This window comes from Pseudorca crassidens, chromosome 10 (assembly GCF_039906515.1).
Source record: "Pseudorca crassidens isolate mPseCra1 chromosome 10, mPseCra1.hap1, whole genome shotgun sequence".
Lineage (NCBI taxonomy): Eukaryota > Metazoa > Chordata > Mammalia > Artiodactyla > Delphinidae > Pseudorca > Pseudorca crassidens.
The window spans coordinates 52,343,138-52,367,452 of NC_090305.1; the positions used below are offsets into that span (position 1 = coordinate 52,343,138).

Genomic DNA, 24,315 nt, shown 5'->3' on the forward strand with positions numbered 1-24,315 from the left:
AAAAAACAGATGTCATCCCTGCCCCCCTGGCATTTGTGTTTTAGATGTGAAAGTGAAATGTTTGGGAGCTGATGTAGAATATTCAAAAGGACAAAGTGAGGGGATGGGGTGAATTAACTTTTACTGACATCGGGGAGGTGGGCTGCTGTTGGTACTGAATCAGTAAGCGATGACTATTCTATGCTGATAGGAACTGCAATATTTTTGGTCAAAATAAAGTTTAAGTTTCATCATGCATTGGTGGGGGGCCACACATCGGAAGCAGTCTTATGTGATATCACTTTTCTCACTGGTTGCACGCCCAAGTTCACCTGCATTTTTCTTTGATTCCCTCTAGTATATGACTGCCGCCGCTCCTATGCAAGGGACCTACATTCCCCAGTACACGCCTGTGCCTCCGACAGCTGTTTCCATTGAAGTAAGTCTATCTCTTCTTACAGAACAAGGTTAGGGCAGATAAATCTCAGCCACATGCACTGGGGTCCACCATAACCCCCAAAATCCTTATTTGTGATTTTTGTGCTACTTGAAAATTTGAAGTTGCAAACTCACTCTGTGAAAGTATGTACTTTACTTGAACATACCTATGTTTTGCTTTGCATATGACATAAGCAAAATTTGGTATCCAGGTCTGAGAGGAGTGCCATTTTTATGTTTAGAGAAAAGATCAGAGATCAAATAACTACCTCATCAAATGTTAGCCACAAACACTCAGAAAGAGGAAGGCAAACATGTGCAGCTATTTGAATGAGCTAGTTCTCTGATGCCTTGTTTCTCCAGTAGTGGTCCCTAGACCAGCATTATCAGTATCACCTGAGAGCCTGTTAGCAATGCATATTTTCAGACCTCACCCAGATTTACTGAATCAGAGTTTGCGTTTTAACAAGATCCCTTAAGGATCAAGGTGCACATTAAAAGTTGAGAGGGACTGGATTAGAGAACTGGTTGTCAAACTTTTCTGCATATCAAAATTATTTTAAGACTTAATACTTTAAAAAATTGTGATGCCTAGGTCCTATTGCCAGAGAGTCTGATGGGGTCTAGGGTGTGGACTGGATACCAGGACTTTTAAAAGATGCTAGGTGATTCTAATGTGTACCAAAGATGAAGAACCAGTGCTCTTGCCAATGAACCTTGACAGGACTGTGGCATCCTACAGACAAGAGAGAAAAACTTCTACCACTCATATTGCTATGGATACTGTGAAAGATAAAGTCATATTTTCTACCACTCATATTGCTATGGATACTGTGAAAGATAAAGTCATATTTTCTACCACTCATATTGCTATGGACACTGTGAAAGATAAAGTCATATTTTCCTTACTGGAAGCTTTGTCCCTTCCTCCTCTCTTTTCATTGGGCTGAATCCATTTCCTCTACACATTATTTTACTGGACAGAGCCAGCAAGATACATAGGAAAGGAGTGGGGCATAGGACTATGTGGATGGTGGTAAGACACTTAGAGGTGTATACTTCTCTCTGGTTCTAACCATTATTGTTTCTTGCCCCCCCTTCCCCTTCTCCTGATGCGCATTTGCCATTATGGTCACAGTGCATTTCATCCATCAGTTGGGACTCCTCTGGAGTTCATGCCATTGCTACTCCATGAGTTGGCCAACCAACTCATGTTGGTACCACTCATTGTGGGAGACCACCATGACTCTTCCAACCTCTGGAGCCACAGAGATTGGGTGAGATCTTTACAGACCAAATTAGATCTTTTGAAATGTTTGTTTGCTTGTTTTTAGTGTGTGACAAATATTTGCTCGTACCAGGGTTTGGGAAGCACAGACATTTAAGAGGACAGTGTCCTGTCACTTAGGAAACCAAGGAGGTCCAATTCTTGGAGGACCAGACCTATGGTCCCCAAGGAATGTTTCAGTATTAAAGAAGTTTTAATTGGCTTTTCAGAATTTCAAGAATATGTGATTAAAATGTATGTTCTTTGCTATATTTAGCTATCAAAACTCATCTAGGTCATAAGAAAATTATGAATCTAGACATTGTAGGTGACTTTAAGCATAAATCTCTGCCACATATCCACATTTCTCTATCTCTGGACCAAATGTGTGTGCTTATCTACAGAATCTGAGCTATTTGAGGACTATAAAATAAGGAGACACATTTGACAGTGTTGCTTAGTGGGAACAGTCTAATTATAGTTAAATCTGGGATTTAAAAAGAAATATTTCACTAAGAATTATATAAGTATACCCTGATATATTGCCTTGAATTTGTGCTTATAAAGGAAAGCACTGATTCATTTTCTATGTAAAAACACGCATTGAAAATTCACCAGTATCCACACAAATCAGTGTGGTGGGAGGTTCATCAAAATGCATAACATCAAATAGTATATTAGGAAAAAAAAAAAAAAGATTGAATTCATAAAGGGAGAATTTTCAGATTCTGAGGAACAATTTCAGGGAGCTTTTGTTAGGGATAGGGAGTTGACCAAAAACCTATATCCCTGCAGAAGCCCAAGGCTATAATATAAGTAAAACCAGGAGAATGTATTCAGATAGATTCCCTCCTTAGGACTACTAACTACCAAACCTCTCTCGGAACCAAACATATTCTGAATGATGACCAACTCAAGAAATCCATTCTTGTTGGCATCTGATGACCAACTCAAGAAATCCATTCTTGTTGGCAAAAGCCATTCAAATGGTAAGGGGAGGAGCGAAACAAAATTAAGGATGCTTGTTTCTTTCTTTCTTTTTCTGAAACTTCTAAATGAATTCCAGTTCACATCAAGGAAAATGAAAATAAATAAAACAAATCAAATTGCTTAAGGGAGACACTGCTTAACAGTGTCCTTTAAAAGAATTCCAAACTTGGATGTAGATTTTTATGAAGGTCAAAGTCCATTGGTTTGACAGATCATAGAGATAGGGTAGACTACTTTATTCCCAGGAAAATGCTCAAACATACACGTTTTTATAGGAATTCTGCATGAATTTTTTGATTAAGGAATCATTATTTAGTGTGGCTGTATGCAACCATGATTTAAAAGTTCTAACTATGGGCAAAATGCTTTCCTCATCATTTGACTGCTACAGGGTCTTCTGATGGCAAGGCTTCTTGGTGACACATTGAGGTAAATTCCTCAGCCCTTATCCAAATGTGCTCTGTGGTTTTTCTTTGGGTTCTTGCTGTGGCTTTATATAGCTGAGTGCAGCTCTACTCAAGCCATATGGAAGATGGGTATGCCCTACAGTCCATCTGCAAGAAGCCCTTTTGCTAAAGCCAATAAGACTTTTGTGTTCTTATTGCCTCCATAGGGTGTTGTTGCTGATACCTCTCCCCAGACAGTGGCACCTTCATCCCAGGACACAAGTGGTCAGCAGCAGCAGATAGCAGTGGACACATCCAACGAGCATGCATCCGCATATTCTTACCAACAGTCTAAGTAAGTTCAAGCCATACTAAACTCTTTCCCTCCAGGTCAGCCATCTGGACATTATTCTCTTACGTGGCATCTGCTATCTTTTGCTGCAGTACAGACCATCCCTAACTTAGTGACAAACATATATTTAGTTCATTATTCTGTGGGTTAGAATTTGGGCTGACCTCAGGTGAATGGTTCTTCTGATATTGACTGGACTTGCTTAAGCATCTGGGCATAGCTCCTGGGCATCTTCACAGTTCTGCTTCTGGGTGTCAGTTGTCTGATGGTTGAGTGATGGACACCAATGAGCCATGTATTGCTGACCCTCTAGCAGGCTTATTCCCATGGAAGTCTCAGAATTCAGAGAACAGCAAGAGAGGATGCCCAAATGACCAGCATTTTTTGAATTCTGTTTATGACTCATTTGCTATTGTCCCATAGGTCAAACGCAAGTCATGTGACCAAGCCCAGCGTTAATGTAGGAATTCACTACCAAAAGGCTTGGATACAGAGAGGGGCATCATAGACATTGTTACCAAAAAAAATTCTACCACACATATTTTTTGAAAACCTCCAGTATTCACACTTGAAACTGGATAGTGTGTCTGCATTTTGGTCTCAGTGACTTCATTCTTAAATGAAGACAGTAACACTCCCCTGGCAAGGGTGCTTCAAACTCACCCAGTAAAACAGTTTATGAAAAAGAGTATTGTTAAATATAAAACAACATGGAGTACAGTCTTATTGAGGAATTAAGTGGCAAAGCAAAAATCAGGGAGTCAGAATTACTACTGAAAAATCCTTAAATCACTGAGAGAGCAAAGTTCAGTTAGCTTTGTGTTGAGTAATTATGGAGATTAAAATTTGAAAGGTTTTGATTGAAACCAAAGGAATTAAGAAAAGTTCAGTCTATATACAGATGTCTTGTCATGCTAACTATTTTACTTTATAGGTAACAGTCAAAGCCCTGCTGAATAGAAAATTTCCAAAAGACTCTTCCTGTTTGCAGAGTGCTGTTCCATTTCTTGATCATCAGTTTTCTTTCATCTCAATACACATTTAGAGATTTGTTTGTTGTTGAAAGATTGATAATGGTAATGGAGTCTTCAGTATGTGCTTTAACTTCTAAAGTCAGTCCTCCAAATTAAATATGCTAGAACATGACTTAACCTTACAAATACAAGGTATTATTATTACTATTATTATTATCATTACTGCTACTACTACTACTACTATCATTATTACTATTACACAATAACTTTCAGGAAATATCTGTAGTGAATAAGGCATTTTTGTTTTTTATTTGTAAGTTTTTTAATTTTTATTTTATATTGGAGTTTAGTTGATTAAAAATGTTGTGTTAGTTTCAGGTGTACAGCAAAATGATTCACTTATACATATACATGTATCCATTCTTTTTTCAAATTCTTTTCCATTTAGGTTATTACAGAATATTGAGCAGAGTTCCCTGTGCTATACAGTAGGTCCTTGTTTGTTATCTATTTTAAATATAATAGTGTGTATATGTCAATCCCAAACCCCCAATTTAGCCCTGCCCCCCCCCACTTTTCCCCTTTGGTAACCATAGGTTTGTTTTCTAAGTCTGTGAGTCTGTTTATGTTTTGTAAATAAGTTCATTTGTATCATTTTTTTAGATTCCACATATAAGCCGTATCATACGATATTTGTCTTTCTCTGTCTTACTTCACTTAGTATGATAATCTCCAGGTCCATCCATGTTGCTGCAACTGGTATTATTTCATTCTCTTTAATGGCTGAGTAATATTCTGTTGTATATATGTACATCATCTTCTTTAATCATTCATCTGTTTATGGACATTTAGGTTGCTTCCATGCCTTGGCTATTGGAAATAGTGCTGCAATGAACACTGGGGTGTATGTATCATTTTGAACCATCATTTTCTCCAGATATATGCTCAGGACTGGGATGGCTGGATCATATGGTAGCACTATTGGTTTTTTAAGGAACCTCCATATTGCTTTCCATAGTGGCTTTAGCAATTTACATTCCCACCAACAGTGTAGGAGGGTTCCCTTTTTCTCCACACCCTCTCCAGCATTTATTGTTAGTAGACTTTTGATGATGGCCATTCTGACTGTTGTGAGGTCATATCTCATTGTAGTTTTGATTTGCTAATAATTAGTGATGTTGAGCATCTTTTCTTCTTTGAAGAAATATGTATTTAGGTCTTCTGCACATTTTTCGATTGGGTTTTTTATATTGAGTTGCATGAGCTGTTTATATATTTTGTAGATAAATCCCTTGTCAGTTGCATCATTTGCAAATATTTTCTCCCATTGTGTGGATTGTCTTTTCATTTTGTTTATGGTTTCCTTTGCTGTGCAAAAGCTTTTGAGTTTAATTGGGTCCCAGTTGCTTATATTTGTTTTTATTTCCATTACTCTAGGAGACAGATCAGAAAAGATATTGCTGCAATTTATGTCAGAGAGTGTTCTTCCTATGTTTTCCTCTAAGGGTTTTATAGTATACAGTCTTATATTTGGGTCTTTAATCAATTTTGAATTTATTTTTGTATATGGTGTTAAAGAATGTTCTATTTTATTCTTTTACATATAGCTGTCCAGTTTCCCCAGCACCGGTTACTGAAGAGACTGTCTTTTCTCCATTGTATAGTCTTGCTTCCTTTGTTGTAGATTGACCATAGCTGCCTGGGTTTCTATATTTCTCTTTTTGTGCCAGTACCATACTGTTTTGATGATTTGTAGCTTTGTATTGATAGCATAGTCTGAAGCCAGGGAGGCTGATTCCTCCAGCTCCATTTTTCTTTCTCAAGATTGTTTTGGCTATTCAAAGTCTTTTGTGTCTCATACAAATTTTAAGATTCTTTTGTTCTACTTCTGTAAAAAATGCCATTGATAGTTTGATAAGGATTTCATTGAATCTGTAGATTGCCTTGGGTAGTATAGTCATTTTGACAATATTGATTCTTCCAGTCCAAGAACATGGTATATCTTTCCATCTGTTTGTGTCATCTTTGATTTCTTTCATCAGCATCTTATAGTTTATTGAGTACAGGTCTTTTGCCTCCTTAGTTAAGTTTATTCCTAGGTATTTTATTCTTTAGGGTGTGATGGTAAATGGAATTGTTTCCTTAATTTCTCTTTCTGATCTTTTATTGTTAATGTATAGGAATGCAACAGATTTCTGTGTATTCTTTTAGCTTTTGCTTGTCTGTAATGCTTTGGATTTCTCCATTGATTCTGAACAAGAGCCTTGCTGGGTAGAATATTCTTGGTTGTAGGTATTTCCCTTTCATAATTGTAAATATATAATGCCACTCCCTTTTGGCCTGCAGAGTTTCTGATGAAAAATCAGCTGATAGCCTTATGAGGATTCCTTTTTATGTTATTTGTTGTTTTCCCTTGTTGCTTTTAACAATTTTTCTTTGTATTTAATTTTTGTTAGTTTGATTACTATGTGTCTCGGTGTGTTCCTCCTTGGGTTTATCCTGTATCAGGATCCTGTACCCTGCATTTCCTGGACTTGGGTGACTCTTTCCTTTCCTGTGTTGGGGAAATTTTTGGCTATAATATCTTCAAATATTTTCTCGGGCCCTTTCCCTTTTTCTTCTTCTGTGAATGTTGGTGCATTTAACATTGTCCCAGAGGTCTCTGAGACTTTCATCATTGCTTTTCATTCTTTTTTCTTCTTTTAAATAAATAAATAAATATAAATTTATTTATTTATTTATTTTTGGCTGCATTGGGTCTTCGTTGCTCTGTGCGGGCTTTCTCTAGTTGCAGAGAGTGGGGGCTACTATTCGTTGCAGTGCACGGGCTTCTCGTTGTGGTGGCTTCTCTTGTTGCAGAGCATGGGCTCTAGGCATGCAGGCTCAGTAGTTGTGGCTCACAGGCTCTAGAGCACAGGCTCAGTAGTTGTGGTGCACGGGCTTAGTTGCTCTGTGGCATGTGGGATCTTCCCAGACCAGGGCTCGAACCCGTGTTCCCTGCATTGGCAGGTGGATTCTTAACCACTACACCATGAGGGTAGTCCCCTTTTTTTTTTTCTTTATTCTGTTCTGTGGCATTGATTTCCACCACTCTGTCTTCCAGTTCACTTATCTGTTCTTCTGCCTCAGTTATTCTGCTATTAATTCCTTCTAGTATATTTTTCATTTCAGTTATTATGTTGTTCATCTGTTTGTTTTTTTCTTTGTTCTTTAAATCTTCTATCTCTGTTGAAAATTTTTTGCATCTTCTTGGTCTATACCTCCATTCTTCTTCTGAGGTTTTGGATCATTTACTACCATTACTCTGAATACTTTTTTCAGGGAGATTGCCTATCTCCTCTTCATTTAGTTGTTCTTGTGGGTTCTTCTCTTGTTCCTTTGTTTGCAACATATTTCTCTGTCATCTCATTTGTCTGACTGTTTGTGTATGTGGTCTCCTTCCCACAGGCTGCAGGATCATAGTTCCTCTTGCTTCTGGTGTCTGCCCCCTGGTGGGTGAGGCTGGTCCAGGGGCTTGTGTAGCCATCCTGGTGGGAGGGGACTGGTGCCTGCCCTCAGGTGGGTAGAGCTGGCACTTGTCCCTCTGGTGGGCAGAGCCGTGTCAAGGGCTGTGTTTGTGTTTTGAGGTGGCTGTGAGCTCAGTATGTCTTTAGTCAGCTTGTCTTCTGATGGGTGGGGCTGTATTCCTATCTTGTTGGTTGTTTGGCCTGAGGAGTTACAGCACTGGAGCCTGCAGGCTATTGGGTGAAGCCAGGTCTTTGTGGCACAATGGGGACTTCCCAGAGAGCTCACGCTGATCAGTATTACTTGGGACCTCTGCTACTGGTGCTCCCACAGTGAGCTACAGCTGACCTGGCCTCCCCAGAAGACCCTCCAAGACCCCTAGGTAGGTCTATCCCAGGTTCCTATGGAGGTACTGCTTTGTACTGGGCCCCAGTGCACATGGGATCTTGTACGCCTTCCAGGAGTGGAGTTTCTGTTTCCCCCAGCCTTGCAGAACTCCTGCACTCAAGCCTCACTGGATGTCAAGGCTAAATGCTCTGGGGGCTTCTTCCTCCAGATACCAGATGCTCAGACTGTCTTGGAGGGCTATTTTTATGTGGGAATGTCCCTGCGTAGCCTGCATTGGTTTAATATGTTTTGGTGTGAGAGCTGTTTTTATTATAGATGTCTGACACCTCTTTTCTCAGTGTATGCTGGTAGTTATCCCCTTGATACAGGAGGTGTGACTGGTGTTGTGGTGACCAGAGCCTGCCCTGCATATTTAGTGGGGACTCCCCTTTGCTCTGTGGTTGTCACCGCTCTGTTTGGATCAGGGTCTGCTCCCTAGTTGTTGGAATAGAGGCCCCCAGATCTGTTTCTTAGCTGTGTTCCTGATCTGTGGTGTGATGTAGACAGGATTGGAGCATTCCCACTGAGAGTGAAGCCACCGAGTATTCCTCCTCTGGAACTGTTCACCTGTAGGTGTGCTCTGTTTTGTCACCTTTCACCTGTTGTGGGAGCACTCAGATTACACTGTTATTGGCACTGCTGTCAGCCCCACCTTATCCATAGGTATGCCAGCAGTTGGCCCTGGTGTCTCTCAGGCATTGTTTTCACCAAGCCACCAGCACAGATCCACTGAAGTCAGGTCCCAAGATTGCAGTAATCATGGATCTGGACAGGCTATGGGCACTATGGAAGCATCTCAGACTCTGGCCTTGCCCACCCCCACATGTACCTGCCCACAAAGTCCACAGCTGCTAAAGCTTGACCCATCTTGGCTGTGGGAGCACTCATTGTCAGATCAGATGTTCTGCAGGTTCTGAGTTTACAAAGCCAGTCACAGAGTGTAAATCCACAGATTGTGCAGCTGTGAGGAGAGATTTCAGCTCTTCTCCCATCTCTCACGGCCCCTGGGGCTCAGCTATGGTTTCAGCCCCACCTCTGTGTGTCGGCCACCCACAGGCATCTGCTCCTGAAGCTGCCCCAGAGCACACAAGCCTACCCTGGCAGGAGGGGGTGGAGTGGGCGGCAGCCAGGGGCGTGAGAGCCTGCCCCAGCGGGAGCCCTTTCTAGTGCCTGGGGAGGCAGGGGCTGGTGCATGGGGAGAGAGGCTGCATAGGTGGCCTGCCCTTTGCACATCACTCAACAACGGCACTTCGCTTCCTTGGCAATCTGGGCTTGCTTCACGAGCGTTCTCCATTGTGGAGCTCCTCATTCCCATCCCCTCAGACTGTCTTCTCACAGCCAACAGCAGTCCTTTCCACAGCTCTGCTCTCCAAATCCAACATTCTAGCACCCTGCCCCTGTATACACCAGTGGACACACCTCTCAGGCTTGGGCGTGCAGGGCTGTGGCATGGATCATCTGTGTAGGTCTCACTCTGTCCAGCCTGCCTCAGGCCAGTTGCTGCACTCTCTTTCAAGCCCCCAAAGCTCCCCTCTGTCCCAGCTGATCTCCCCACCAGTAAGGGGGCTTCCCTGGACATGGGAAATTCTCCTGTCCTTCAGCTCCCCCCAAGGGGTGCAGGTCCTGTCCCACTTCTCCTCTTCCTTTTCCCTTCTTCTTTCTTTTATCTTACTCTGTTATGTGGGGATCTTTCTGGTCCTCTTAGTTGCCTGAGGTCCTCTGCTAGTGTTCAGCAGGTGCTCTGTGAGAACTGTTCCATTTGTAGATGTATTCTTTTTTTTTTTTTTTTTTTTTTTTTGCGGTATGCGGGCCTCTCACTGTTGTGGCCTCTCCCGTTGCAGAGCACAGGCTCCGGACGCGCAGGCTCAGTGGCCATGGCTCACGGGCCCAGCTGCTCCACGGCATGCGGGATCATCCCAGACCGGGGCACGAACCCGCATCCCCTGCATCGGCAGGTGGTCTCTCAACCACTGCGCCACCAGGGAAGCCCTGTAGATGTATTCTTAATGCATTTGTGGGGAGAGTTGAACTTTACGTCCTCTTACTTCTCCACCATCTTGACTCCCCCTGTAATTTAATTTAAAATACCTTTAGTATAGATATAAATAGACATTATGATATTAAATGTATGTGTGATGGGTTAAACTACTTTTCAGGGGCACTCAGTGACCCTAATCAGAATTTCACACCCCACAGGAGGTCAGTTCTCATTTAATGAGAAAGGCCAGAGGTTTGTACAAGTATTTTAAACTATCCATATTTCAATTAGCATAATGATTGTTAGAAGCGAGTTGCCTGATGAAAGCAGTGCCAAGTTAATTAGCATAATGAAACTGGAAATGAGCTCCCATTTGTGAAATTGGGAGTATTCAAGATAGCATGAATTGGCTAAAGTATTTTAGAGATACTCTCCACGCTACACAGGAAAGATAGAATAAGACTGTAGGGAAACGTGTAGCTTATAACTTTAGGGATGTTGCTTGTGGCTTATTCTCAAAACAAGACTGTTGTAAAGTCGATTTCTCTATAAGGGAAATGTAGTCCCACCTCCAGAAAATGGTCAAGATACAAACCCCCTTCCTTGCAACCGTCCAGAACCTCCTCTTCTCCCTGCCTGATTAAATCAGCTTTAGCTGCCTCCACTTGTAAGCCCATAGTGAGATGCTCTCTTCTTTCTCAGGGTTGTCCCCACCTTTCATGGTCACTGTATGATGTGACAGGGATGGGAGTCTCTGCCTGACCCAGAGGGAGCATCTCTGCCTCTGATAGATTCTAGCAAGAGTGTCCCCATCCACCTTTACACCTAGACCCAGTTTCACTTGCAGTACCCAGAATCATGCCAGAATCTATGCTAGGACACATACCCCTGCCCTCAAGGATTTTCAGTCTAATATGGGAACCTGAGGCTGGAGTGTGGTTAACTAGGCGGGAAAGTTGTAGAACAGACCAGCTTTTATAGAGCCTTTGGTCCTTGGATTCTTAGCTTTGTGTAGACTAAGTATTCTCACTTTTATTCTAGGGGAGCTGCAAAACCTTTGGAGGGCTTGAAGAGAAGGAATGATGGGATTTGATTTACCTTAGATGACTCCAGCCTCAGGTTCCCACCTCCAGATTTTTGAACTTCCTGTTTCCTCTACCTAGACTGCTTTTCCTCTAAGTCTTTCCAAGATTAGCTTATAATTATCTTTCACATCCAGACCTACATGAGAGACCTTCCCTGATACCAAATCTTAGGTATTTATCCAGCCACTTTCTATTACAGAATATACTTAAGTATTCTGAGATTCTTTTTCTTTTTGATTGTTTGCTGATTGATCCATTGATTGTACGTCTACTCCTTGTGGAAAGCAAAATCTAAGAGAGTAGGGGAGGCATCTGCCTCTTTCATTGGTCTTTCCTTAGCATCTGGAATACTGCCTTTCTCATAGTAGGCACTCGTCAATAATTGCTGATTGGATGAATAAAGGTGTCATTTTCATTTATCCAGACATCATTAAACTGTTAACAAGGAAGGTCTTGAATCACTTATTTCCTCATTATGCTTTGAAACAACCAAAGCCAGTTTCACCTACTCACAAAGCCTTGACAGATGCTTCTGGCCACATAGTATCTCTCATCTCCTACCAGTGTCTCTCACTGTGTTCCCACATAGCTAATCTCTGTTCCCATCTCATATATTAACTAACTCACTGAGCATACTTAAAAACTTCCAATCTGCTTGGAACAGAGTGCCAGAGACTACCATTATCTGATGGGATTCACACAGGCTTTTAGCTAAATTTAAAAAACAGAGGAGGTGGAGACAAGATGGCGAAATAGAAGGATGTGAGCTCACTTCTTACGAAAACACCAAAATCATAACTAACTGCTGAACAACCATCGACAAAAAAATGCTGGAACCTACCAGAAAAGTTATCCTACATCCAAAGACAAAGAAGAAACCACAATGAGATGGTAGGAGGGGTGCAGTCATGACAAAATCAAATCCCATACAGCCAGGTGGGCAAGCCACAAACTGGAAAATAATTATACCACAGAAGTTCTCCCACAGGAGTGAAAGTTCAGAGCCCCACGCCAGGCTTGCCACCCTGGGAGTCTGACAATGGGAAGAGGAGCCCCCAGAGAATCTGGCTTTGAAGGCCAATGGGGTTTGCAGGAATTCCACAGGACTGGGGGGAAAGAAACTCTCCTCTAGGAAGCCACACACAACACCTCATGTTCATTAGGACCCAGGGAAAAAAAATGCAATGGCTTCATAAGAACCTGGGACAGACCTACCTGCAGGTATTGGAGGGTCTCCTGCAGAGGTGGGGGATGGATGTGGCTCACTGTGGGCACAAAGACTCTGGTGGTGGCAGTTCTGGTGAGTACTCATTGGCGTGAGCCCTCCAGGAGGCTGCCGTTTTCTCACCAAGACCCGGACCCTCCCAACAGCCCATAGGTTCCAGTTCTGGGACACCTCAGGCAGAACAACCAAAAGGCCAGGAATACAGCCCCACCCATCAGCAGACAGGCTATTTAAAGTCTTCCTGAGCACACAGCAGCCAGCTAAACACACTCCCAGGCAAGGCACTGCCCACCAGGGGGACAAGATGCAGCTCTGCCCACCAGTGGAAATCATAAGAGACTACTACAAGCAACTATATGCCAATAAGATGGACAACCTAGAAAAAATGGACAAATTCTTAGAAAGGTACAACCTTCCAAGACTGAAACAGGAAGAAATAGAAAATATCAACAGACCAATCACAAGCACTGAAATTGAAACTATGATTAAAAAACACCCAACAAACAAAAGTCCAGGACCAGACAGCTTCACAGGCATATTCTATCAGACATCTAGAGAAGAGGTAACAACTATCCTTCTGAAACTCTTCCAAAAATTTCTGAGCAAGGAACACTCCCACACTCATTTTACAAGGCCACAATCACCCTGATACCAAAATCAGACAAGAATACCACAAAAAAGAAAATTACAGGCCGATAACACTGATGAACATACACGCAAAAATCCACAACAGAAAACCAGCAGATGAAATCCAACAATACAGTAAAAGGATCAACCCTGATCAAGTGGGATTTATCCTAGGGGTGCAAGGATTCTTCAACATATGCAAATCAATCAATGTGATACACCACATTAACAAATTGAAGAATAAAAACCATATGATCATCTCAATAGATGGAGAAAAAGCTTTTAACAAAGTTCAACACACATTTATGATAAAAACTCTCCAGAAAGTGGGCCTAGAGGGACCCTACCTCAACAAAATAAAGGCCATATATGACAAACCCATAGCTAACATCATGCTCAATAGTAAAAATCTGAAAGCATTTCCTGTAAGATCAGGAACAGGACAAGAATGTCCACTCTCGCCACTTTTATTCAACATAGTTTTGGAAGTTCTAGCCACAGCTATCAGAGAAGAAAAAGAATTAAAAGGAATCCAAATTGGGAAAGAAGTAGTAAAACTGTCACTGTTTGCAGATAACATGATACTATACATAGAAAATCCTAAACATGTTAACAGAAAACTACTAGAGCTCATCAATGAATTTGGTAAAGTTGCTTGATACAAAATAAATGTACAGAAATCTGTTGCATTCCTATACACTAACAATGAAAGATCAGAAAGAGAAATTAAGGAAACAATTCCATTTACCATGACATGAAAAAAATAAAATACCTAGGAATAAACCCATCAAAGAAGGCAAAAGACCTCTTCTCAGAAAACTATAAGATGTTGGGACTTCCCCAGTGTCACAGTGGTTGAGAATCCGCCTGCCAGTTCAGGGGACACGGATTCAATCCCTGGTCCAGGAAGATCCCACATGCCATGGAGCAACTATGCCCATGCGCCACAACTATTGAGCCTGTGCTCTAGAGCCTGTGAGCCACAACTACTGAGCCCACGTGCCACAACTACTGAAGCCCACACCCCTAGAGCCCATGCTCTGCAACAAGAGAAGCCACCACAATGAGAAGCCTGCGCACTGCAACAAAGAGTAGCCCCTGCTCGCTGCAACTAGAGAAAGCCTGCACACAGCAACAAAGACCCAATGCAGCCAAAAATAAATAAATAAATAAATTTATAAAAAAGAAAACTCTTATAGTTGATGAAAGAAATCTAAGATAACACAAACAGATGGAAAGATAAGTCATGTTTCTGGATTGAAAGAATCAATATTGTCAAAATGACTATACTACCCAAAGCAATCTACAGATTCTATGCAATACCTATCAAATTACCAATGGCATTTTTCACAGAATTAGAACCAAAAAATCTTAAAATTTGGGGCTTCCCTGGTGGCGCGGTGGTTGAGAGTCTGCCTGCCGATGCAGGGGACACAGGTTTGTGCCCCAGTCCGGGAAGATCCCACATGCCGCGGAGCGGCTGGGCACGTGAGCCATGGCCACTGAGCCTGCACATCCGGAGCCTGTGCTCCGCAATGGGAGAGGCCACAACAGTGAGAGGCCCATGTACTGCAAAAAAAAAAAAAAAAATCTTAAAGTTTGTATGAGACACAAAAGACCCTGAATAGCCAAATCAATCTTGAGAAAGAAAAATGGAGCCAAAGGAACAGGCTCCCTGACTTTGGACTATACTACAAAGCTACAGTCATCAAAACAGTATGGTACTAACACAAAAACAGAAATATAGATCAATGGAACAGCAAAAGAGTGCAGAGATAAACCCACATACCTATGGTCAACTAATCTATGACAAAGGATGCAAGAATATACCGTGGAGAAAAGACAGTCTCTTCAGTAACTGGTGCTGGGAAAACTGGACAGCAACGTGTAAGAGAATGAAATTAGAACACTCTCTGACACCATACACAAAAATAAAATGTATTAAAGACCTAAATATAAAGCTGGATGGTATAAAACTCTTAGAGGAAAACAGGAAGAACACTCTCTGACATAAATTGCAGCAATATCTTTTTTGATCCACCTCCTAGGGTAATGAAAATAAAAGCAAAAATAAACAAATGGAACCTAATTAAACTTAACAGCTTTTGCACAGCAAAGGAAACCATAAACAAAATGAAAAGACAGCCTACAGAATGGGAGAAGATAGTTGCAAATGAAGCAACTGACAAGGGATTAATCTCCAAAATATACAAATAACTCATACAGCTTGTCAAAAAAACAAACAACTGAATCAAAAAATGGGCAGAAGATCTAAATAGACATTTCTCCAGAAAAGACATACACATGAACAATACACACATGAAAAGATGCTCAACATCACTAATGATCAGACAAATGCAAATCTAAACTGCAGTGAGGTATCACCTCCCACCAGTCAGAATGGCCAACATCAAAAAATCTACAAACAATAAATGCTAGAGATGGTGTGAAGAAAAGGAAACCCTCCTACACTGTTGGTGGGAATGTAAATTGGTACAGCCACTATGGAAAATAGTATGGAGGTTCCTCAAAAAACTAAAAGTAGAGTTGCTATATTATCCAGCAGTCCCACTCTTGGGCACGTATCTTGTGAAAAGCGTAATTCCAAAAGATACATGCACCCCAATGTTCGTCGCTGCACTATTTACAATAGCCAAGACATCAAAGCAACCTAAATGTCCATCAACAGAGGAGTGGATAAAGAAGTGGTACATATATATACAATGGAATATTACTCAGCCATAGAAAAGAACAAAATAATTCCATTTGCAGCAACATGGATGGACCTAGAGATCGTCATACTGAGTGAAGTAAGTCAGACTGAGAAAGACAGCTATCATGATATCGCTTATGTGTGGAATCTAAAAAAATGGTACAATGAACTTATTTACAAAACAGAAATGAAGTCACAGATGTAGAAAACAAACTTATAGTTACCGGGGGGAAAGAGGGAGGAGATAAATTGGGAGAACACGATTGACACATACACACTACTATATATAAAATAGATAACTAATAAGGACCTACTGTGTAGCACAGGAAACTCTACTCTGTGCTCTGTAATGGCCTATATGGGAAAAGAATCTAAAAAAAAGTGTATATTTATATGTATAACTGATTTCACTTTACTATACACCTGAAACTAACACAACAATATAAATCAACTATACTCCAATAAAAAGTAAATAAATAAATTACAGACAACACAACAGAAGGTTATAGGAAAAAATTTAGAGAAATATTTAAAATGTGCATATGAACAAAAAGGTTGCATTTGGAATCATGGATCAGCATAATTTTAATATTCCAAATTACACTTTCCAAGCTAAAAAAACATTACTTCCCATTTTGTATTCATGGTTTTTTTTCCTCCTATTGTTAAAAGAGGCTATTAATGCAAGAGACTCTGATTACTCTTAGCCCAAACGGGGGAGATGATACCTGTGTTTTATTTTGGAAGTTCTTTGGAAATTCCTGTTCCTGCTTAGGGTATTCTCAGTTTTCCTTTGTGCTATTTAGGAAATCTTAAAAATAACTAGGACTTTCAAAGTATGAGTCTTCAAGCAAAGTTACATTCTAATAAGCAAAATCAGAAGTCCTTGGTTCAAATTCCATCTTTGCCACTTACTTGTTGTCTCCTCAAGGAGCCTCCCTCACATCTTTAAAGTGAGAGATTAGATCAGTGTTCTCTGTATAAATTAGGTCTCCAGTGCTGAGCTAGGATTTACTACCCTGCCCTGGAGGTGGGGTGGGGAGGATGGTCAAAAGTGGTTTTAAGAAACACTGCTTTAAGCTAAGTGAAATGCTTGCTTAATTGCAGCTCTCTTCAAAGCCGTTAATATGCTAGTGGCCGTGACCCCCTAGAGGGCCAGATAGATAGATACTTCCTGAAAGATTTGAGTGTGCGCTGCCCTCCTCCTTTGGAATGCTAAACAAACAAACAAAAAATTAACAAATTATTAAAGAACTAAACAAAATTTTTATTGTCAGCATGATGATTATTTTGATACTAATTTAAAAGATAACATTTTTTCAGAAACAATTTTTTTTCTATTGATCCCTTTCTTTGTTGGTGCCCTAACCGCATGTTTAGTTTACTATGGGTAATCCAGTAGTGGGAGTATAGTGTGCAGATTTTCCACACTCTGGATCACAGAATCCCTCTTTTCGCATGAAAATTTGTGAAGCTAATCTGTTAGAAATGACTCTGGGGAATATTGCATCCTTAGATCATTTTTAAGACTTCTTCTAGCCTAAAAATCTAGAATTCTAAGATGATGATTTGCTACTTTTTAATATATTCACTCTGCTTTTTGGGGGAGTAGGCACGGGGAGGATGGAGGATGAGAGTATTCAGAACGACTCTGTGATCTTAAATTTGGTCAAACTCTCAGTCTTCCAACCTTCACACTGACCTTAGAAGGCCTTTATCTCAACCCCAGTATTGTTGGTCTTTTTAATTCTTCAGGTCTTCTCTAACTGAACTGTCATGACACCAATTGCCTATAAATCGTCAGTACGGTAATGAGCAAATTATATGCCCTTGATTACCATCCTTACATGTCCTTTAAGCTTGTGAATAATAATATATTTCTATTTGCACAGTACTTTACAGTTTGCAAATGATTTTCATAATCATGCTCTCATTCACACAAATTTCTCTTTTTACATTGCAATTCATTTTATTTTTAAAATAGTCTCACTGCACAACTTAAAATGTTCTTGTTGCTCCTGATCACAGCCTTGACACTTTGAAAGCCTACTGTTTTTATGAATGCCAGTGCATGACATAAGCATTATGTAAATGTGCACTTTCACACTTCATTAGAACAGAGAAGGTGCACAGGAGTGAATTCAGTTCTATTAAACAGCAACACCTTTTCCCTTCAAACTTCAGCTAGCCATCATGAAAATGTAAAGTACAACCAGTTATTGCTCCTCATTTGTTTTCATGTAGCAATGAGATCACTTGAAGGATGAAGCAAGTGATGGTAGGAGGATATTGGAAACATTTGTGTAAGGTTATAAAACTTGAAAGTAGCTCCAGCCTCACTCATAGATACGGATGCTTAGATATCAGCCCATGTGACACACCTGAGCAGTGAGGGGGTTCTGTGTCATGTAGTCCATTGACTAAGACAGCATTCACTGAGCAGCTCTGATGGAGATTCATGCTATATGAGGCATTTTCTGCTCAATGCACAATAATACCAGGGTAGAAGATGGGAGTGGGAGCAAAGAATAGACCAAAAAACAAACATAAAAACACACACAAAATGTTGTTCCCATAACAAGGTAGATTTTTAGAAGTAAATGGCATAAACCTAAACTTTGCAAAGATGTACAGAGAGATCAAATATATACCATGGTTCCCGTGACTACTACTACTAAAATTTCCCTTACTGTTGCTGCTATTATGAAAATTTTGATTGCTTTTATTCTTAAAAGGAACCCCACTTTCTTGCATAACACAGAAATAATATGTATTTCTAGAGACTTAAACTCTTGGTTAAAAATGAAACTATTCACTCTATCAATGAGTTGCTTTCGTTACATGATTCTAGGAACAGATTACCCAGGTTTCTAACAGCTATAGCTGAGACATATGAGGGCTTTTTGCAAATTAGGAAAAGGAAACCCTCTGGGTTTCCTCAGAAACCTTCAGGCTGTCAAAACATCCCAGGCTAGTTCAAAACATTGTTGAGGGCTTTTTGTGAATTTGAATAAGGGCCACTTGCTCAGAGCAAATGCAGCCCTGCACCAGAGTACACAGCTTGGGGAACAGACCATGGGCTAAAATCAGTCCCCAGGCACTCCTTCGGCCAAGCATCCTGTGCAGTGAAACACCTGGACAACTCTACCCAGCAACACTGAGGTTTCTTTACTAAATTAAGCAACTGGGCACCAGAAGAACCCACAGAACACTGAGGGAAGAAGGCTTCATCTAAATAGGACCTACAGATAGTTTGAAGCATCTTCATTTTAAAAGATACCCCTGAAATTCTTGAGCTAGATTCTGATCTGTGGGTGGAAGAGATAAGAGTAAAGATCAACCCACTATTAGCTCAGCCCTGCCATATAGATGGGGCAGAATCAGAAGAGATTATGTGGGCTGGGCTGGCAAAGTGACATATAATAAAAATAGCATTTGTCTTGTTAAACACCTACAGTGTGCCTACCAGTCTGCCAGACTCCTGGAGAGTAAAAAGAAGTAAAATATAGTCCCTGCTCTCAAAAATTTAAAACCTTGTTGAGATAGAGATGCAAGGAAGAAGAAAAGAAATTGGAAAGTGAACAAAACTACATTGCCCTCTTACCTGTCTTATTTACATAAGCCTTCTGCTTATGTGGATACACTTAATGAGCTCCGTGAGGTAACAAAGAATCAATTGCTGCAGATGTAAGCTCTTATATACAGGATGGATAAACAACAGGGTCCTACTGTATAGTGTTAGACCTGCGCGGCCTCCTAGGAGTTTCGACTCGCCCAGGAAACAACAAGAGTCGGAAGTCGATGCAAAACGCAAGAGGTTTATTGAAGGCCGGTGCACCGGGGTTCCTTGGTCCTCACGCAGGAGGTCGAAGAAGGAACCCTTTTGGGCGCGAATATGTCAGTTTTATAGGTTCCCACTTCCCCGTATGTAAATTATAGATTTGGTTGTGTTCTCCTGCTGATTGGTCCCGGCTTAGGCTCGGACCAGAGAGGGAACTTGTCCCCAGCTGCCTGATTGGTCTTTGACAGACACCTTTTTTACATTTTGTTATCTCCCTTCTTCTCCCCAGCTGTCTGATTGGTCTTTGACAGACACCTTTTTTACATTTTGTTATCTCCCCTCCTTCTCGGAAGGGGGCCGGACATCCTGGAAATTCACCCATTGTCTAAGAAGCCCCTATTGTCTGGAGAGTTCTTAATCATTAGCTGGAACAATGTCCCTCGAGTCCCACATTCCCCCCTTTTTCTTGTGACTATTGATTCCAATCATGGAATCTCAACCTTCTGTTCGTAAACTTTGGTACTGTTGTCTTAACATTAGAACTTCTACAGTACTGATACGTTCTCTAATAAATGCTATCAAGCGATTTAGAACACATGGTCCAAAAGTTAAAATCAACAATAAAACAATAAGAGGTCCCAACAGAGTAGAGATTAAGGTGGTAAACCAGGGGGACTTATCAAACCATGATTGAAACCATCCTTTTTCGTTCTCTCTCTCCCTTTGCCTTTTATCTAAGCGTTCCCTTAGTTTATCCATGGTTTTGGTAATGGTTCCTGAATGATCAATATAAAAGCAACATTCTTCTTTTAGAGCGGCGCATAATCCCCCTTCCTTAAGAAACAGCAAATCTAGGCTGCAACACCATTTCTGAAAGTGAGGTGAGTGATTCCTTTAGTTGAGTTATGGAACTTTCTAATGCTCGAAGGTCGATGTCTACAGCCTGTCTTAAACTTGCATAATACTGGGGTTGTTGTATGAGGGCTGTGGTTCCTGTTCCTATCCCGGCAGATATTCCTAGTCCTAGAAGGACAGCCAATGTGAGGGTTACAGGTTCTCTTTTGTTTTTTGTTTTTCCTACATATTCATCTAAAAAGGATGAGTCTGAATGGTAGATAAGTCTAGGGACTAATTGCACTAACACACAAAAGTCAGCTGAAGTATTAAGAACCTCTAAAGAGACATAAGGGGTGAGCCCCGTGTTACATGTCCACCATCCATCTTGAGGAGGTACAAGATATCCTGAGCCTGAAGGGAGGCTAAAATCATGACAAAGGTGTCTATGGGACTGGGGAGGTGTTCCTATACAAGTACCATTTCCAAAAACCGAGGACAGGGTTAATTTACTGTTCCCTTCTCGCTTCCATCGACATTGGTCTGAGGAGGTAGAATTAGTATAGTTGGAGCTATATCCTATAGCATCATAATAAGGGGGAGGGGCAGCATAGCAAAGCCAACATGATTTTGTAGCCTCTGGGTTTGTAGCATTGAGAACCGTAAAGGCTGCCTGCACCAAAGAAAGCATCCTATCCTGAGGAGTCCCAGGCTTAACTGTGGGTTCTTTGGATCCAGAGGTTTCATTAGCCTCATTCTTTGTTGATGTAGTTGAAGGGGCCGGGGGAAGCAAAGGGGGGCCAAGTATGGGATTTGGGCCTATTGATATAGGAGCAGGAGTCTCAATCTTTAGCTTAAGGGTCATTAATATTCCTAAATCATATCCCCTCATGTAAAATCTAACGCCCCAAGAATGACCATTTATCCATTTTTTATCTCTTTTTCCGGGATTACTAAAGGAAATTTTAAGGGGATGACACCATCCTGAACATTTACTCCGGTGTCCGGTATCCTCATTATGAGAATAATTAGCCGTTACAGTAATAAAATCCCAAGTTGAGGTGGGTTTCCAATTAGTATCCCCGGTAGTTTCACATCCCCAGCTTTTGCAATAAAAGTTTTCAGTTCCACCACATTTATAATTCAGAGATCAAGGGCGGTGGAACCCGGGGCATACGTAGAAAGTGAGGATACCAAGCATCATTCTTTTGCCTGCATTTTTGCAACCCGGCCCAAACCAATCAGTTTCCGAAACTTTGGAAGGGGCAGTGTTCATATCATGAGAATCTTCTGTATCCCAATAAGGTGCTCCTATAGCCAATTTACAAACATCAGGAAAAAGATCTGGCCACCAGGTCCAGGGGGGTGCAGTATGACTAATGGACCAGGTTACATCTCCAGTCTGAGAAATTACCTGCCAATTTAAACGTTGGGGGAGGTGAGGGCTAAAATCACTTACAGTCAGTAAAGGCAGTAAAACCAAAATTATAAGTCTTAGCTTCGTAGAAGCTTGAGTTTGAGCGGGTTGTCGGTTCTTTGGGCCCGCCATCCTGATGATGCCGTCGCTGGTGCAGCCTTCACATGTGAAGCATGGATCCAGGCAGCGATGCCGTCCACTTTTATGGCCGTTGGGGTGGTGAGGAGGACGGTGTATGGTCCTTTCCATCGAGGTTCCAACGTCTGGGTTCGATGCCGACGGACGTATACGGAGTCTCCGACTTGGAAAGGATGAGTTTCTCCCGGTGTTCCCGGTTGGTAGGCCTTGGCGAGTTGGGACCATATTTCTTTCTGGACCAATTGGAGTCCCAGTAGCCTAGCATATAAGTCAGTGTTATTTTGACAATCAGGTTTTATTTCTTTTCCTAAAGTGAGGAGGGGAGGCGGGGCACCATATAATATTTCAAAAGGAGTAAGATGGTATCGGGAAGGTGTATTTCTAACCCGGAATAGGGCCAAAGGAAGGAGCACCGTCCAATCGGTACCGCCAGTCTCCAAGGACAATTTAGTTAGGGTCTCTTTTAGAGTCCTATTCATTCTTTCTACCTGACCTAAACTTTGGGGTCTATAGGCACAATGTAATTTCCAATCAGTCCCCAAATATCTGGCCACATCCTGACTTACCTGGGCGACGAAGGCTGGACCATTATCAGACCCTATTACCTTTGATGCTCCAAATCGAGGAAAAATTTCTTCTAAAATCTTCTTGGCTACTACAGCAGCTGTTTCTTTCTTTGTTGGGAAAGCCTCTATCCATCCTGAAAAAGTGTCTACAAAAACTAAAAGGTATTTATTACCGTACCTTCCAGGACGCACTTCGGTAAAGTCCACTTCCCAGTAAGTTCCTGGGCGGTCCCCCCTGAGTCTCTTTCCAGTTTCAAGTTTCCCTTTGTGAGCATTTACCTGTTGACATGGGACGCATTCCTGCACAATTTGTTCAGCTAATTTTGTCATTCCAGGGGTTTCGTACCCGGCTTTTTGTAACAAGGCTACCATCTTTTTAGTCCCCAAATGTGTCCATCTGTGCATCTGTTGTAACATGGATTCTGCTTGCTGAGGGGACAAAGTTCCTTTTGTTGTGGCCGGGATGATTTCTTCATCGCGGCCTGGTTTTTCAGGAACTTTATCTGACAGTCCTAAAATGACTTCTCCCGATGCTATTTCTCGGGCCACTTGGTCAGCCATATTATTTCCCCTAATTATTGGGGTATTTCCTTTTTGATGTCCAGGGCAGTGGATGATACTGACTTTAGTAGGAAGCATGAGTGCAGTCAACAAAGCCACGATTTCGTCTTTGTTTTTAATTTCTTTGCCACCTGAAGTTAGTAGCCCTCTCTGTTGGTAAATGGCACCGTGGATATGAGCGGTAGCAAACGCATATCTACTGTCTGTGTAGATGTTTACTTTTTTATTCTCTGCCATCTCTAATGCCCTCGTCAGGGCAATTAATTCAGCTCGTTGGGCTGAGGTCCCTTGTGGTAGCGCCGCTGCCCATATGACTTGTTTTCCGTCTACTATGGCTGCCCCAGTTCGACGCTTACCTTCCTCCAGGAAACTGCTCCCATCCGTGAACCAGGTGAAATCAGCATCAGGGAGGGGCAGGTCCATCAGATCTGGCCTACTGCCGTGTGCTGCGGCTAGTACTTCCTGACAATCATGTATGATGGTGGAGCCTTCCAAGTCAGGATCAGGTAGCAAGGTGGCTGGATTGAGTCCTGTGGCTGGAGCAAACTTGATGCGATCTGAGTTTAGCAACAGGGTTTGGTAATGAGTCATCCTGGCATTAGTTAGCCACCTATCCGGTGGTTGACGGACTACATTTTCCAGGGCATGAGGAGCTGTTATCGTTAGATTTTGTCCTAAAGTTAGTTTGTCAGCATCTTTGACTAGAACGGCCACTGCAGCGATTATCTTTAAACAGGTGGGCCATCCTGATGCCACAGGGTCCAATTTTTTTGACAAATAAGCAACTGGGCGATTCCAGGGACCCAATTTCTGAGTCAATACTCCTTTTGCAATGCCCTTATTTTCGGCCACATATAAATGAAAAGGTTTGGTTACATCTGGCAGTCCTAGGGCTGGAGCTGAAAGTAAAGCTCGTTTGATTTGGTCAAAAGCCCGTTGTTCCTTATCGCCCCAAACGAAAGGAGTGCTGTTTTTGGTTAGGGGGTACAATGGGGCTGCCAGCTCAGCAAACCCTGGAATCCATAGTCTACAGAATCCGGCCGTCCCCAAAAATTCTCTAACCTGCCTGGCGTTTTTGGGAGCCGGAATTTGGGCCACCGTATCCTTTCTGCT

At 41.7% G+C, this 24,315-nt stretch overlaps 1 protein-coding gene across 9 annotated transcripts in view; it reads left to right on the forward strand.

The window, feature by feature from the left end:
* Positions 1-24,315, forward strand: part of RBMS3 (RNA binding motif single stranded interacting protein 3) — a 723,832-nt gene that overhangs the window by 688,674 nt on the left and 10,843 nt on the right. For 5 of the 9 annotated variants that reach the window (XM_067753568.1, XM_067753573.1, XM_067753575.1 and 2 more), the window contains 3 exons: positions 338-418; positions 3,288-3,415; positions 11,297-11,789. In XM_067753568.1, the coding sequence (XP_067609669.1) occupies positions 338-418; positions 3,288-3,415; positions 11,297-11,348 (261 nt within the window). In that variant the 3' untranslated portion in view covers positions 11,349-11,789. Of the gene's footprint in view, positions 1-337; positions 419-3,287; positions 3,420-11,296; positions 11,790-24,315 lie in introns of those variants that run through there. The other 4 variants (XM_067753572.1, XM_067753574.1, XM_067753577.1 and 1 more) reach the window with 2 other exon arrangements.